This window comes from Lissotriton helveticus, chromosome 8, assembly GCF_964261635.1.
Source record: "Lissotriton helveticus chromosome 8, aLisHel1.1, whole genome shotgun sequence".
Lineage (NCBI taxonomy): Eukaryota > Metazoa > Chordata > Amphibia > Caudata > Salamandridae > Lissotriton > Lissotriton helveticus.
The window spans coordinates 375,963,338-375,980,989 of NC_136069.1; the positions used below are offsets into that span (position 1 = coordinate 375,963,338).

At 40.7% G+C, this 17,652-nt stretch overlaps 1 protein-coding gene across 7 annotated transcripts in view; it reads left to right on the forward strand.

Annotated features, from left to right (window-relative positions):
* The window catches only part of NBEA (neurobeachin), a 1,787,704-nt gene that overhangs the window by 736,594 nt on the left and 1,033,458 nt on the right, over nucleotides 1-17,652 (forward strand). For all 7 annotated transcript variants that reach the window (XM_078657170.1, XM_078657173.1, XM_078657172.1 and 4 more), the window contains one exon: nucleotides 8,181-8,349. In XM_078657170.1, the coding sequence (XP_078513296.1) occupies nucleotides 8,181-8,349 (169 nt within the window). The remainder of the gene's footprint in view (nucleotides 1-8,180; nucleotides 8,350-17,652) is intronic.

Consider the following 17,652-nt stretch of genomic DNA (forward strand, 5'->3'; position numbering starts at 1 on the left):
TTTACACATTGCCCTTGTGATAATCCTGTTTGCTCTTGCCAAGCTACAAATGGGGTGAGCAGGGGTTATCTAAAGTGAGTAACTCACTTGTCCTGACTAGAAGGACGGTTCCCTACTTAGGCAGGGTGCAAGTGACTGCCAACTAGAGACCCCTATTCCCAACTATCCTCCATTTTGAACTGGTTGCAGACCACCCAATCGCTTACTTCAAGTTTATCACTGGTCTCATACCTTTTGTCTTTCTTTTTAATCAGGAAAATATTGCGGGCTAAACCTGTCTTGGAGTTTGATGCTTCCCGAATAGCCCCTTTGGCCAGCAAGTCTACGACTTCTTGCATCAGCAACCCTGAATCTTACTCAGAGAATTTTATTTCCTGAGGTGTATTCACCTGAACAGGGGAGTCTATAAACTCCAGTTTGTATCCCCCGACAGTGTCCATGACCCAGGTATACTGTGTCACCAGCCTCCAATTCCCACAAAATTGAGCCAACCTTCTCCTACCTTTATAGGGGTATATGAAGGGTCTTTTGAAACTCTTACCTGCAGAAAATCCTCTTTGCCTACGATCTTCTCTGGAGGACCTGCCACGGAACCTTTGTCTCTGTGGATAGAAGCCCTGGTGGGACCCAAAGCTCTCCTGGGCGAACCTGTTGCCACGCCCCAAGAAGGGTCTGATGAAGCCTGACCTCATCCGAGGAAATGACCCCTCGTTCTCCCGGGCCTACCAAACACCTTGTCCTGGAATACCTTCTTGATATCCTGCTACGATTTTTGTATGAAGCTAAAATCTCATACATACTTGGCCATGTCCTTAATGAAGAGAAGAGATGTCCATGAAAGGAAGGACACCCTTCCTTGCCCGCCAGCTCGATCAACTTGTGATCGATCTTGAGTAGGCGTCTCTTCCTTCTCTCATTGGAGAGAGCAGTGTTCGCATTCTCCAAGAAACCGACAGACCTTTGGCCCAACTCTTTGAGGTTGACTAGTGAGTCTTTGAGGTAGGCGACCTCGGCCATCTCAAATATCTTGGTCTAAGGACCACTTGTGTCCAGCAGATGAGCCTGGGAGGACTTCAAGCCCTTGTCCTTGGGTCCTTTCCGCGCTTTTGTTAATAAATGCCTCTACTTTGGCATCCAGTTATGGGGACATCGCGACCTTATCAGGGAGAGAAGGGAGCGGGGCTCTCCGGTTTCAAACAAGATCTTACTGCCTTAGGGATCTACCTGCTGAACCAGAAGTGATATAATCAGTGACATGTTCAGATGCTGCTTAATCAGAGGATAAGGGGTGCTTAATTAGAAGGGGATAAAACATATCCTCCCGCAAGGGGTCAACAATACCCATCTTGGATCCCGAGGCCATGGATGCCTCTTCTGATGTTCCCTTTCTTCTGACCTCGATGTCCTTGTGGTCAGAGTCAAAATCAGAGAAATAAGAGAGATCAATCTCAGGCTCAAAAGCCTCATCACTGTCAATGCAAATTGGAACATCTGAACCTTTTTCCTGCCCTCCATAGTGCCAGATTCTGACATCCAGTTGTTCGTCAGACATGTTGCTACAGCAAGATATCCAGGGAAGCATTAATAAAAAGCCCAAGTAACTAATGCAATAGAAACAAAGCTAATCCAAGCTACCCTAGACAAGATTGGGAAGAGATGAGTTTGGAGGCAGCCATGTGGAAAAATAGCAGTTGGAAAGAATAAAACAGACTACAACTGCCACAGTTCTCAAGGAGTGTTAATTCGTAATTGCCAACAGTTTAAAATGGCCACCTCCATTGCTTACAGTAATGCAATCCCAATTTGTTAAAATGGCTGCTGATGCGCACGTCCTGTGCGTGGTGGGCCACTAGGGTACTTTACTCTGGGTTTTTTTAGTTTTGTTTTGTCTACTTCCTCTTTAATTGAATCGTGCCACACAAGGGATGTCGGGAAGGCGAGATGAAAGGACCAATGTGCCGTAAACACACGAGCCGCACCAGGGATGCCTGAGGGAAGGGGGACCACCAGACGAACACTTACTGTAGTGCACGTTGCTTTAGGCCAGGGGCAGAAGCAGGTAGCCTTGGCCAAAGCAGGCACGTGGGGGCCACTGAAGGGCCAGCGCACCCCCGTGGCCCCGTGCAAGCATCATCTGGCTGCAGTTTTAAACAAACCTGATCACCAACTGCCAGATCCCTGGAGCTATTGATGAGCAAACAAGGCTGCTTCAGTCCCGTAAGGTACTAGTGCTGAGATGCTTCCCAAGCACATAGCGACACATATTTAACCAAAGTGGGGAGTACTGTAAGCATACCTTTGTAAATAAAGGTTAGAAAAATCTAAAGTTTAAAAATCGGCCCACAAGCAACAACTCGGGTAGGGGAAAAGAACAGTACATAAATGTTCCTTCCATGGAAGGAGGGGTGGGATACTAAGGCACACAATAAAAACTTTACACAAGAGAGTAAAATGGAGAGTACTTATCTTGTGAGCAGCAGCAACAAAGAAGGAAGATGGCTGCTAGTTGCTGGACTTTATACCTAACGAGAATGTTTTAAAGTTCTGAATTCTTTCAATTGTTGCTGCTGTGAGCGGGCAATAAATTAGATTTGCATAATGTTAGCCTCCATGTCCTGACATAAAATCCAGTTTTTGGCAATCAGAGTTGTATATGGGTTGATATTATAGGACCATATTTCACAGGCTAGAATCACCCCGTATTGGCTGCGAGTCAAGGAGAGAGTTGTTTTTAAAAGCCCTGTGTTGAATGTATCTCTTGATTCCCTTGGAAAAATTGTCACCAGACACTCATTTTCAGCATTATAAATCATCATAACATCTTCACTCTCACTTTCAGTTACTGTGTTCGGTACCAGCCATAAAGAAATCTAGAGTTGAAAGTAGAAATGTGTCCTATCTTGGACCTCTGCTCTGGAGTAACTTATCTTTAGGGATCAAATCAATTAGCTCTGTTTAGGAAAGTGTTAAAAACGGTTGCACGATGGTACAACCAGGTAAAAAATCGTGGTACCTTTACCAGGCATTTTTTACCAAGCATGTTTTTACCATGAGCATGCTTTTACAATGCATGCCATTACCATGTGTTGTTTTTATATATAAAAACAATGTATTTGTGGGGAGTGACCCCCGTGCCTCCCAACTTACCTTTAATGCGTGGTAAAGGCATGCACATGGTAAAAATATGCATGCTAAAAAATGTGTGGTAAAGGCACAATGAGGTAAAAACGTTGCTGTAAAGTCTGTTTCCCGTTAAAAACAGTTTCTAAGTTTTGTTTTAAAGCTTTTGTTGGATGGTTTGTTTTTGTATTGTTTTTGCTAGCACCGCAATGCCCTTCATCTGTGAATATGTACTCGATCAGTGTAATTTCATTCTATTCCACTCCATTAGGTTAGCATAAAGGTTGGTCCCTAAGAGCTCTACCCTGAACAACTTTTCCAACAGGTGAGCTTGTGTGTGACTCTTTTTGCCAGAGGACCCTGCATGCTTCCATGGCACAGAGACTCCACTGCTGGTTGAAGTTGGCTTGCGTGTACTGCCAGAGGTCGTGGCAGTGCATTTAGATTAATGCTGTTTGCGTTATGGTAAAACCTGCTCACAGTGCTTGCAAAAACAACTGTGCTTTTTGGGAGGTTTTATGCCCACGTAGCAGCAGATCAGCCCCAAATTCTATGAAATTGCTTTACTGTGCTTATTGAATGGGAATTTTTCCCACCTATCGATTTTATAATCTCACACTGAATCACCTCACCTGCCTTGCATGTTCCTTGATTGGTATTCTGCACAGTGGCCCTGTACAGTATCACAGCCTTGCACAGTGGCCCTGCTCAGTGGGTCTAAGTTACTTACGCTTCCCGCCATGTCCTTCAAAGGAAATTGGTGGTTGAATTAAAATTACTATGTAACATCCTTACTAACCTTGTCCTTCAAAGGAAATTGGTGGTTGAATTAAAATTACTATGTAACATCCTTACTAACCTGCACTATATAAAGGCAGCTTGTTGTTCAAAGGCTGTCGTGTAATTTCATTGAAAGGTAATATTATTTTTGTTTACTGTTTTTTTTAAAAAAAAACAAATACTGTATTTCATGTTCGATTTTTTTTTCTTCAAACGAACTAAATAGTAAAACCTTTAATGCGTTTGGTTTTTATATAGCTTCTCAAACACTCCATATCTTAGACACAAAATTTGGCACGTTTAAGCTGAGCTGGTTAGCGCAAGGAATTTTCAGATCTAGCGCTTATGCACCTTGGAGTTGTTTACACAGAGAATTTGAAGATCCAGTTTAATAAAATGCTTTTATCTTTGTGTCTCACCCGAACTGAAAAGGAAATTCAGAGATGGTGCTGAGTTTAGCAAACAGCAGTTCCTCCAGTGGCCACCAGACGGCAATGTGACCTAGATCACAAAACCAAGCTGCCGAACTGTAGACATATGAACAAACTAATAGAGCGACCTCTGAATATTGCCGGCCCTTCGCTTTGAAGAGTCTTTTTTCATATTCCTTCAATTGAATCACTCCCCTTTGTTAAATATGCAGTTGCTCTGCACTTCAATAAATGACATCAAAATTGTGAAATATGAAAAGCCTCTGGGAATGTTTTCTACGATGACGTTTTATTTCTTAGTATCAAAAATTACTATCACCGTACGCTTTTTTTAAGTTAGCAATGCCCCAGCTATGTTGTATTTCTAGCCTCTCTGGAGAATCGGTACTTACACTGCATGTTTATTTTTGTTGCTAGATTTTAATTGAAACCTATTTGCTATGCTTCCATTTGTTTTAAGAGGACTCGAGCGCCGTGTACTTTCAGCACCTGAAACCGAGAATAAAGTACAGGCATATCTTTATTTTTTTTTTAAAGTTCATAAGATGCTCGGAGGATATTTGTTATTGTTGTACGAGAATATACAGGAAAGGAAGCCTGATGCAAACAGATGTGGCGCCCCATCTTCAAAACGGTTTCTCTCGTATTCGCCACCATACAAGGCAAAACATCATTCACCAGGCGAGCCAACCAGCCTTGTTAATGCCCTTCTGGCATGTTTTCCCTAGGTTTGTTATTCCTGGTTTCGGTGCCTTCTTCTAAATTTGCTACTCTTTGTTATTGGGAGGGGCGAGAGAGAGAAATAAAATAGGGTAACAACCAAATTTTAATTTCCCTATTTTATGGGCACCCAATATGTATTTTGTGAATTCTCTTGTTCTGGTTTCTCTCCGTCTCCATCATTACTTACCCTTCAGCCGATTCCTTATTGTGGTGTCGGGGTGGTTTTTCTTCGACCTTTTCGGCCCTTAGTCTAGCTTTATGCCCCTTGGCAACCCCCATATATATTTTTTCAGGTATTGCTTCCATTCCCACACATGAACCTTTATGTGTTTTGTTCCTCCTTTCCTTTTGATCCACACCCCTGGAGGAGTCTCCTGCTGCCTCCTCCAGAGGTGAACTCCTGCTCTCTTTTGGTTGCTGTAGAACTGGAAAACAGATTTCTCTGGTTGTTTGTTTTTCTAAATGTATTATATTTCTAATTTGGTTTTACACTTTTATTTAGGTATAATTTTTCACCCAGTAACATAGTCATTGTGGACATTTCTGATTAATAATATAAATGTTATTCTAACCAGTTTGGTTTTGTTACTTCTCGCCTTGTTTCTACAAACATTCACATATATTGTGTGTGCTTGAATGTTGAACTTCAGTCTTTTGCTGCTAAAGTAGACTGGTCAACCTGATGCTTGCTCAGAGATGCAAAGGCTTTGTATGACACTTGGGGTCCTATACTGTATACATATTTGTACTGGCAATGTTAGGTTTTCTTGATAGTATTCGTCACATCATGTAAACAGGTTTGTCTCACTGGCATTCAGATTTGTTGGGGGTAAAAGCTTTCAGGAGTATTTTAATATGTTGTTTAAATTATTATTTATGAAAATATTACTTTCAACAGTGAAAAAAAACACATGGTGAATTATTATTACGCTGTGCAGCTTCGACAACGATTTACATGACAGGGACTGTTTGTTTTTAGGTTGAGCCTACCAGACAGCACATGATGTCTGGTTACAAAAGATCTATCACTCTCGTTTGCTTGGCTATTATTGAATGGCTTTTGATGTCCTTGTGTGCTTCTCTCTCATGTGTTCATATCCCCTCCTATGTTCTTCTGTCCCCCACCCGCCCTGCAATCTGTGTTCTCCCCCCCCTCACACTCATGTATTCTTTTCTTCCAGTTTTGCTCTCTCTCATGTGCAATGCTTTTCTACTCCTTGGACTCACAAACTCCCCCATTCACTCCACCGCTATGCTCCCATGGTTCTTTTTTTTTTCTCATAAAAATAATTGTGCTTTAGCACTTAAATTTTTTTTTTTTCATTTACAGATCCAAGTGCCATGCATTATCTTGGATCAGTAAATAAAAAATGAAAGCAAATGACACTCAGGTCATTCTACTGGCACACACATGCATTTTGACACACGAGCATGCTCACTTCATGGATGCAGCGGTTGCATCATAATGGCATTTTATTTACTTGTTTGTTTGTTTATTGCTGGTGCTGCACGTTATCCGGAAAACCCTGATGCTGTAGAGCAGTGCCAAAAGGCACTGGCAAAGCCAAGAAACCCCAAAGTTAAGACCTATTGGCTTGGTCAATGCTTGTTTGTTTAGTGTTTCATTTATTTCAAAGTATTGCTGTGGAGCAACGTAGTTCAAAGGGCTGTGGAGAGCTTTTGATTGTGTGGCTTGTGTGGGAGGCTACTAATATGCACAAATTCAGGGAACGTGCGAAGGACCAAGAGAAACAACTTTGGCGTGCGTGATGAGACTTGGGGAAGGAGTTGAATAGAATTTGTTTAGGCCTTTTGTGAAGGTGAAAATATGTGTAGGATGGCAAACATTGCCTGAAAGAGACCTCCAGGCTCTTAGGGATGTGCAGGAAAATGCTTGTTTCCCTTTGGGGATGGTCAGTCTGAGAAGGGTATGTTTGTGGTGGGTCTGGTTCTTCCAGTGACAGATATTCTGTGGGAGAGCTACAATAAATGGCTTTAAAGGTGAAGCCACCTTTACTGTGGGAATTATTTATAAAAACACAGTGGATGTATGATCGGACCAGATTGTTTTGCCTCAATGGCGACTCAAACTAATGCATGTAGGATGGCTTTCAGTAGGCATGCTGAGCTTGAGGTAAATAAACCATGTAGTAGTTAGTGTGTTATCTTCGTCCTTTTGGCTTATCAAGCGGGCTTTAACTATGCTTTATTTTACAAGTCACGAAAAATTTCCTTAGCGGTAAGACACACAATTTATCTACAAAAGCTCCAGTGCTGATCCTGAAAGCATTTTGTACATCTAAGTGGTGCACAAAATATTCCACACTCAAAGAGTATTTATAAACACAAAAGTATAATGGAGGAAGAGTTGGACATTTTTGGGTGCGCTCACCTGGACCAGGGCTGGACAGTGATAAACTTCTATGTTTTTGGTGTTCACCAGCAATCTACAGAAAGTTTCCAACCCTGGAAATTCTGGTACGTTCAAAATGTTTAGGTGAGGAGTAATTGTGATTACATAGTGAGAACTGGACAAGAGTACTCAGAAAATTACTGGTTTATCAGGGAAGGGGTTTCTCAGTGTCAACAATTATTTCCCTATAGAGAAACCAAAAACATTTAAATGTTCTATTTCACATTTGCATTGAATTCCCACATGTGGAAAGGTTTGCCTTGTAGACATTCTGTATGTAAAAATGTGATGCACCTAAGCACTCTTTTTTACACCACAAGTTTCCATATGTACTCCTAAAATATTTCCGAATTGCTGTAAAGTAGGAAATTTGTATTTAGGAAGTGGGGGAGGGGGGGTGTATTCTTCTTTTCATTTTCAAATGGCTGCCTTTTTATCATGGCGATGAATATTACGATTTTAAATAATTTTTTCGGGTTCACTAATTATCATTGTATAATACAATCTATCATGTATTTTTGTGGCTTTTAGCTAACAGCAATCTTGACAGACTTGATTAGTAAATACTGCCACTGAAAGCTACAAAGGACTTGTCACTTGGCTTCTAACAAATGTCTTAAGGTTTAAGTGTGCTGTGTATAAATAAGTGTAATTGCAATAGGTGGTACCTTTAGTAAAATAAATATCTCTCCACCTTTTGTCTCTCATTGCAGGATGACAGCAAGCAGGCTCAGTTTTTAGCTTTAGCTGTTGTATACTTTATTTCTGTGCTCATGGTCTCCAAATACCGGGACATTCTGGAACCTCAGCGGGAGACAGCGCGGGCAGTCAGCCAAGCAGTGAGAAACATCAGGCAGGAAATAAACTCACCAACAAGCACAGGTAATTTTAATTTTGTAATTGTCACAACATTTTCACCAAGGCATGTTAATGCCCTGCTTTTTTCTGTGTTTTATGTTGATAGTAATTATATCAATACATGATGTGTATCTTGCATGTATAGCATAGTAAAGTTATACTTGTACTGCACTGCAGAGGGTATTTTATTCCCTATAATACAGGGTCACGCAATCACCCATCTCACAAACTGCTTTTATCCTTTATGTCTTGCCCTTTCATATAAAAGAGAAAGTAGGTTGCAAACATGAAGAATAAAAGTGGAATCTGTAGTGCAAAATTAAACACACAAAAAGCAGTTAGTGTTTTTTTGCAAAAAGATATAAAAGTCAGTTTTATATGTATCAGATTTAAACATGTTGTAGCTTAGAATATGTAGTAACATAAAAGGAGATTCTATCTTTCCTTGAGTGATTTATAGCATCTTAAAAAGTAAACATGCTGGCATAAATGTCTCCTGTCTGCCAATCACTGTTCATTTTTCAAAAACAGATTAAAAAAACATGAAAAGCCAGATCTTGTTTTCCTTGTTAACCTCGCCTGTAATTATGATCTGTGATTTGCCTTTCAGTTTTTCTGACGACTATGGAAACCAACATTATAATATCACAATTCAGCTGTGATACCATAGTACACTTGAACAGTTATCACATTTTGTTGTTACATGATGTCATCTCAATTGAAACAAGGAAATTACAGATGAGAGTTTATACTGGGATTGCAGGCTCCTATATATCATACTCCATTTTTGTTGTGGTATGATCTGTGGAGTAAATTGATTCAACGAGGTGAGGTGAAGTTCATCATCAACAGTTAAAACATGACACAACAGTACAGTCAGAAAACCATACACAGGTCTAGAGCCAAATTAGATAAACTCTAGTCCAATGGGTGGACAGCCCCGTGAGTGTGAATCTTCAGGCACTGCTCTGGGAATAGAGCACGTTTTAGTAAAAGGACACCTTAACATTTTCTGTCTTGAACATTTTGTAGAATTGTAGGAAGTTTTTTTTTCTAGAGAATGGATCTAAAGCATTGCAGAATGTGTGGTCCTGTATTCCCAATGAGCACCCATCATATTTTAGTTGCTTGAAGGACCATTGCTGGATTCGATGTGAGGTGGACGTTTATACATTCTTGACTTTTGATGGTGACCCAAGCCATTTTTTTCTAGAATGCCTTCTGCATGAGGAAAACAGATTATAACTTATTCCTTGAGGTTTCTTCTACCCAGTAATGAACATTTATATTGGTATGGCCAAAATCACAACAAAGACTTGGTTTGTTTTTGAAGCGTTAGGAGTTTCAGGTAGAAAGTATTTTTTGTCTGATGTATCAATTGCTAAACAGGCTCTTTAATTCCTTAATTATTTTTTAAAGGCCCCTCTGAATCCGCCTACATGACTCCACATTAATGCTACGTTTGTGAGTTGTGGAGGCGAGCGAGGTAGTTATCTGTTCAGCTTCATTTTAAATACACCTGAAGCCTGCCCTCTATACTCCAAAGATGCTAAGAAAGAACCTATACACTTTGTCATGTGTAATGGAGTTCATATCATTTATTTAATGATGGTAAGAGTTTGGTCTTCATCATAACAACCACACTTACATTCGAATCCAACCTCATTGATCCATCAACATCCGATAGTTATCCAATCCTCCCAACTATCATGATTGAAAGTGATCATCTTAATCACAAATTGGAGACGTGATTTATGCAGCAACCATTTTTACTATCAGCACATATTAGGAAAACAAAGACTGGTCAACGACAAACACAACAGTTTCTTGTAAAACTATGTATATAATAGTAATATTGCTAAAAATGATTTCTGTGTGAGTGCCTATTGCTCTCTAACACATACGTTGTGATTCCTACACCATCCAGCACTCTACCACATCTTGCTCTTTATTTACCATTCAATTTACATAAAAACTGCAACCACTCATCATTGAAAAATCTTGTCGGTGAGAGCCAACCACATACAAAATAAAAAGGTTTCTCAAGCTTTGCCAACATTTAAAATTGTGAAATATTGAGACAGATACCCAGGCTGAACGAAAAAAAGAAGACATATTAATTATAGAAAAGGAACCTGGGTGGTGCTTTTATAAAATTACAACTTTGCATCAATACAGGTAGAACGTTTGGCTAATTTCATTTGAGTAAGATGGCATACAGCTGAACACCTCTATTTTAACATGTCAAAGTTCATTATTTAGACCAATCAGTAGGCTTTACAACATCTACCTCTAATCAACAGATCCTTAAAGCAGTGCTTAATTTTTGCCGGTGGTTGCATTTATTTTTGGGGACTTGGGCTTATTTGTCTCCACCATGTGTTGGCCCAGAGCAAGAGAGGGAAAGACAGAACAGGAAGGAGGCCGAGTTATGAGAAAAGTAGGAAACCAGTGACAAAGTGAGAAAATAGGGATGAAAAATAGTGAAATATAGACACAGGAAGTGCAGGGTGAGGGAGTTATTAAAGGGGCATGAGATAAAATCAAGGCTAGGAAACCCTGTTGCCCAGCAACACAAGCATTCACTAGTGCCAGAGTGAGCTCCAAACATATTGAGTGCCTGCACTTCTTTCTTTTTTTTTTTTTTTACAAATTAAAACTGGTTGTAACCAGAAGTCATAATTTGAGCTCTTTCTGGCACCGGTGCTGCTTTCTCAAGTGAATCTCTCTCTATGTTATTCTTTTAAATTTGACTTCTTGCTCCTCCAGTTTCAGTGGTCAGTCAATGATTTTCTTTAGGGTTCCACATATGATGAAAGCTTCAAAAAAGAGTCACTGCCACGGTCTTATGTTATTAAGGGCCCTACCAAGTGAAATGTGTTGCCATTTCAGCTATAAAATAATTTTAGCTCAATCAATTCCTGCCCATAAAGAAGGTTCGTTTTCTTTGTTGCAGTCAGTGAGTGCAAAAGTGACATGTATGAACAGTGTTTTTCATAGAAATGGAATGATAGTGATCCAGCGTTTTCTGGGCCCACTTGCTTACCATTGTTCCTTCGATTGACCTTTTTTCTCTGACTGAGAGGTGATGGGAGTTACATCGACAAAAATCAAATTCAATTAAAAGTGCAACCTATTTAGCTACACAATAAGGACCAGGAATCAGTAGCTAGGGCTAAGAAGGTTTATTACAAATTCAAAATCAAGGACATATGCACAACTCTTAAAACCATGCTATAGAAATTGAAAATAGCAAGAGGCAGGCCTGCAGCATAAATTAAGGCAGACAAATATAAGGCAACCAAGCCCATCAGTCACAGTAATACAAAAGATTCAAAACAATATTTGGTGCCCAGAAAAGAGTCACAAGTGTTGTTGCCTATGCATTAATTAGTCTAGACTACCTAGAGAAAAGTTCCTAAAATCTGAAGTCTCTAAATCAGAAATTTGCATAAAGGAAATTAAAACAAGCCAAAGGAAAAATAAGTAGCGAAGGTGTCAGCATTTAAGAAGCTCCGTCAAGTGTCTTCTATGGATCAGAGAGTAAGTGTTAGCCTAAGCCACACTTAAGAAATAATCAAAGGAAGCATAGAGGTATAAATCTCTGAGTCCAGGGAAAATTCTTTAAGCTTTCAGGGGAAAGTCTCTGAAGGAATGTCAAAAGGGATCTGAAAGCAGTCTAAAGGGCATCTGAATCTCCAACAGTGTGAACATTAAGTTATAACACACAAAGCCCTTTAGGTAACACCCTTTTGTGCACATCATCAGGAGGCCATTGTTCTCATCCATTTCTCATGTCGTAGACTGCAACATCAGGGGAAGTCTCACACTAGACATGGGAACTACATCGCCTTCTCACGCACAGGTTAGTTCAAAACATTACTGAATAGGCCTTTCCATTGAGGCTCTGGTTCCTCGTGTTCTTTCGTCATGGACGTCTTCTCAGACACTCTCCGCTATATATAGTACAGTAATGTATCTATTCTTCAACTAACAATACATGTGAGAATACTTGTAGGCCATGTCACATTAGAAGAAAGTGAAAAAGTGCTTTTATTCAGCATGGTGAAATACAAGCCTTCTGAGGACAACTTAAAGTATTCACTCAATGGTGCACATTTAATATGCATGTGCACATTTAAACACAAATGAATGTAAGTTTCTAGTGCATTGTATTAAAATTACATGTAGCATTCAGTAAGTCTTGAAACATAATCATGTGTAAGTTTAACTAAGAACCACATTTAAATCGAGGAGAGAATGTAGCTTCACGACTAGGGCAGCCGATCTCTAATCTGGGAAACTGGGTTCGAGTCTCAGCAATGACGCTCAACATCCTGTAATTCTGGGCAAATCACTAAACCTCCCTGAGTCTATAAAAAATGAATGTGTCCTTGTGTAACGCAGCCAGTGCTCATGTAAAGTGCTCTGACACCTGATACATTCCGGTCAAGTTTGCACTATATAAAATTATGAGGAAAAAAATCAGGTATATTAAATATTAATCCACACATCTCATAACTTTTATCGTTTTAAGTGAAATCACACTCTACATACATGAGGATGGGTTCTATGTGGTTTGCCAATCAACAAATGTCATTCAAGGTATTAAAGCACACATAATAAAAGTTTAATTTCACCTATATAAGTGCATTATTTATTAAGTAAGGATGTTTTTTTTATTTTTAATCAGATTCAGTTAAAACACATAATATGAGTACATTCTCTAAGCCTACAGTGAATGCATTCTTTAATAATGATGTAAAGTGCAACATTTAAAGTAATCTTTAAACCACACACAAAAAATGTGCATGTTCATATCATGTATCTTGTTAAGTATTTGTGACGTATTTGTGATGTGTAAAGGGTGGGTGTTAGACTTGGCCCTTTTTGCAGAGTCATTCCTGAACTTTTTGCCTTCCTCCTGGTAATTTTTATGACCTGGTGTTGGTAGTTTTAGGACTCTGGGCACTTTATCACTTCTGTCCAGTGTAAAGTGCATGTGCTCTCTATGGTAAACTTGGTAAGATTGGTCTACACCTGTTTGGCGTTTATAATTTACCTATCAGTCCCTTGTAAAGTGGTATCTCATATATCTGGGGCCAGTAAATTAAATGCTACTGATGGGCTTGCAGGGAAACTTTTATCACCCACCAAGGTAGCCTTTCAGACCTATCTCAGGCCTCTGCCATTGCAGGGCCTACGCGCGCAGGTTACTGCCGCTGTGATGTGGCACATAAAGTGGGTGCCACGTCTGTGACTCCCCTTTTACTACATATGAGTCACCTCTAAGGTAGGCCCTAGCTAGCCCAATGGGCAGAGTGCGCTGTGGGGGAAAGGTAGGACATGTGCCTTAACTCTGTGGCATGTCCTGGTAGTGACAAACAGCCATTTTGGTTTCTCACTACTGTGAGGCTGCCCTCTCATGGAAATGGATTGGGTATTCCCTGATATGTGTTTCAGTGTTAATTCCTGACATGAGAGGAGTAGCGTGATCAAGTTTTGTATGTTTGGAATAGTGGTAATAAATGCTGCATAATGGTGTTCGCAGATTTATTAGCACTATTTTACAAATGCCACTTTTAGAAGTGGGCATTTGTGTGCTATCTGTCTTTGCGCCTCCCTGTTGTGTGTTGCATATCTGGCTCTGGATGACAGAGGCTGGGGAGGTGCAGTGGCTCCAGAGGGTCTGGGTGAGTCCACGTTAGGCTGAATAGGTCGATCTGCATTTGGAGTAGTGGAGGAGAAGCACGTGGACCTGAATAGGACTGTGCCTGCCTGACACAATGCTGGCTCCGCCCCCCTGTGTAGTGTCTGGGGCCAGAGCCTACACTGACAAATGGGACTGATGTGCACTTGTTAAGTTCCCCCCCAGAACTGGTTTAGACTAGGTCCAGTGCCCTGTGTCAGGGCAGAACAAAGACGAAAAGTGGTATAAATATTGGGGCTGCGACCCCATGAAATTGTGCTTACTTGGAATTGAGGAGGACTGCTGGGCTCCAGGAGGAACCGCCACAAAGGACGTCCCCTCTGCTGGAGGGCCCTGTGAGCTTGCCTGCTTGGGCCCAGGTCTGCCCTGTGTGGCCTGAAATCCAGTGCATGGTGAACTCTTGATTCAATTCCCTGCTTCAGTTCCTGCTTCAGGACTGGCAAGAGATAGTGCCAGGGTACCGCTGGGCTGCTGTCTCCCCTCATTGATTGCGGTGTAGCGGCACACTTTGGCTGGATCCAAGAACCAAGGGTGAGGAGGGGGCTGCCAATTGCCCCACATCGCTGTGCCCTCACCCGAAGAGCGTAGCGGGCGTTGTGTCCGTTGCTTGTTGAGCCTGAGAAGAGGGCTCTTGCGGTGAGAACGGCGAGAGCAGCCGCACCACGAAGCGCAAGACAGGTGGAGGATGCCTGGACTTGGGCTGGGCTTTCGTAAGGAAAGGGAGAGCCCCCATGCTGCCTCAGCCTGGTGGTGGGAGGGACCTATCACCGTGAAATGAAGGTCAGGCGGCAGCTGCCTGGTTGTGGGCGGAGCTGCCTTCCACAGACGACGACGGAGACTCCACTCCGGGTCCTGCTCCGGTCTTGCAGGAAGCAGCGGCGAAGGGATCGTCATTGGAGTCGTGGTGCCTATAATGTTTTATGCAGTGATGGTAAGGGTGCACCTAATAAGTGATTTCCGTGAACTGCTGATGAGGTACCGGCCTAAGATGGGCCTAATGTGATTGTCTTGCATAACATGCTATACAAGGAAGTGCTAATATGTTTATCCCTCATGCTTGATGCCTAATGTGGTATGCTAGACGCACCTTCACCAGTAGTTACTGGTTGTTTTCACTAACTGTGAGTGGTGATATTATGGTTCTAATGTGTTTTATGAGTAATACATAGGCTATTTTTACATAACCTTGTGTGGCGTTTCTTTTGTGGTGTGCCAAGTGTGTTGCTGCTGTGTGTGTGTGTGTTGCGCAAACGCTTTAAACATTTCCTCTGGGATAAGCCTGACTGCTCGTGCCAAGCTACCAAGGGGGTGAGAAGTGGTTATCTTCAGCGTGTAACTCCCTTGTCCTGACTAGAGTGGTGGTTTCTGACTGGCATAGGCACATGCCCTAGCCAACCAGAAATCCCATTTCTAACAGTGGGCAATTTTGCGCTGCACCAATAGTAACTGAGTAAATTTTAAAACATAATGTGTTTGTAATGAAGCAGATGTATCTAGACATTTAAGATTGAGACTATGGTTCGACACAGAGTAATACAATATGTAAATATTGTTGTCAAATGAAACCCTCTATCCGCCATCTGTGCAGTGTGGACTGTGTCAGAGTCAGAAACACTGTCAAAATCAATGAACAAAATGGCAAATCTGCACTATATCCAGAGAGTTTTTTTGTTGAGGCTGAAGAGTTTCTGAAAGCTAACACTTTGAAGTCTAGGCTTCCCTCAAGTCCCTCTGCCTCAGTATATGTGCTGAACAGTAATGCCTACAGAGCTGTCAGATTGCAGGAGGATATTGTGGTTCACCCATAATTGGTTGTTTGTTTTGTTTTTCTCCTCTTGTAATGTATTTCTAAATTATTTTGCAGCGCCCATGGCTTATCAAAAATGTGTCTTGAGTTAACTGTATAGAATGAAAGAAGGACACTGTTTTTGAATAATTGCTCCGCACATTTACAGTTTCTGGTGCAAAAGTAGTGCGTTTGTTGATGTGACATTGTTGGAAATTATTAAGGAATTGGTACATTCATAAGTCAAAATAGGCTTCAGTAAAATCTTGGTGTTCTTTTGTGTGTCTATCGTTTCCAGTTTAGGAATAATTTGGTAATGGTCACTATTCATGAACATTGACTTAATACATACTTCTTATGTTTTTAAATCCTTGGTTTTAACATAATTTAAATTTAATTCAATTTTTATCTTTAGTTAATGTATTCAGTTGGCTCCCAGATAATAAACACATCAAGGTTGAAAGAATGCAACGCAGGGGCTAATGTCCTGATAATTCCCCGCAATATTGGCTGTGCTTGAAAAATTATAATGTAAACCCCCTGTCTTTTGGCTTAATGATACCAACCACCTGGCTCAACCCCTAACTTGAGGTGAAATGCAGTCTCAAAGCCAAAATTGTTGCAGTAGGAAAGCTAAGATTGAAGGCCTCATTGTTTATATTGTTTTAAGCCTTTCCCGGTACTTCTGTGCCAGGGGTGCTCCATTGTATCTAGCATTATATAAGTATTCAAATACGATTGCAACATGTACCATTCCAGTATGCGGGGAAAAAAAGAGTGTTTTGGATATCTTTCCAAAAGAAAGAAACTTAATTGAGAGCAATAGACATTAATAATGACATTAATAATAATGGGGAGAGGAGTTGGCCTAACCGGCAGGGCGCTCGACCTCGGACCTGGGGATCTGGGTTCGAGTCTCGGTAACGACGCCAAAAAACTCCTGTGATTCTGGGCAAATCACCTCCTCTCCCTGTGCCTAAAATGAGTGTGTGTCCTCATGTAACGTAACTGGTGCTATGTAAAGCGCTCTGATACCTGATTCAGTTCGGGTCTAGTTCGCGCTATATAAAACTCTGGAAAAAAAAAACAATAATTTTATATTTTCTACAAATCAAAGTTTGAGTGATAGAAACAGACTAAGAGATTGTATATATATCAAGACAAATGTTATAGGTAGGAAATTTCCAAATAGGATTCCCACTGCATTTCAACGATTGTGTTTTCGGTAGAGTCTGAAGGCTAATGAATCGTAGGCTAAAGCAATTTCTACAGTAGGTTTTTGAGACAATGCAGAATAATCAAATTCTGATTATTAGCAGCAGAGAGATAGTGTAGGCTGCATAAAATTGTGTTCCTAGAAGCAAATATTTTGAGTATGGCTGACTAGTTATGCAGGAAGTATATTTTAGGCCATGAAATGAGATGCAGGTATCATCTGTCTATAACTGACATAACCGAACAATATTGTTAACAAATCAGGATTGCCAATAAATTGATCGGTTTTAAGTGAGAACGAGCTGAGAGAACCAATATTCCTTTTCCTTAAAGACAAGCAGCAAATTGTTTTAAACACTGATCCAATCTAGGAGATTGGGGTTAGAAGCACATTTGTGTAGCTATTATTAACCTGGGGTTCTCTGTGCTATAAATGTTCAAATCACGTTGTATCTTTGCCCGGGAAAGGGATGCGTTCTTTCAATTCAGGTTGTATGAAGCCACAGTATTTTATACATAAAAACATATTTTCAGTTGCTAGGAAGACTTTGCTAACTAAATCACTCTCTATTTATAATAAGGCATACTTTATAATGTTTTGTTATTGATAAAGTTG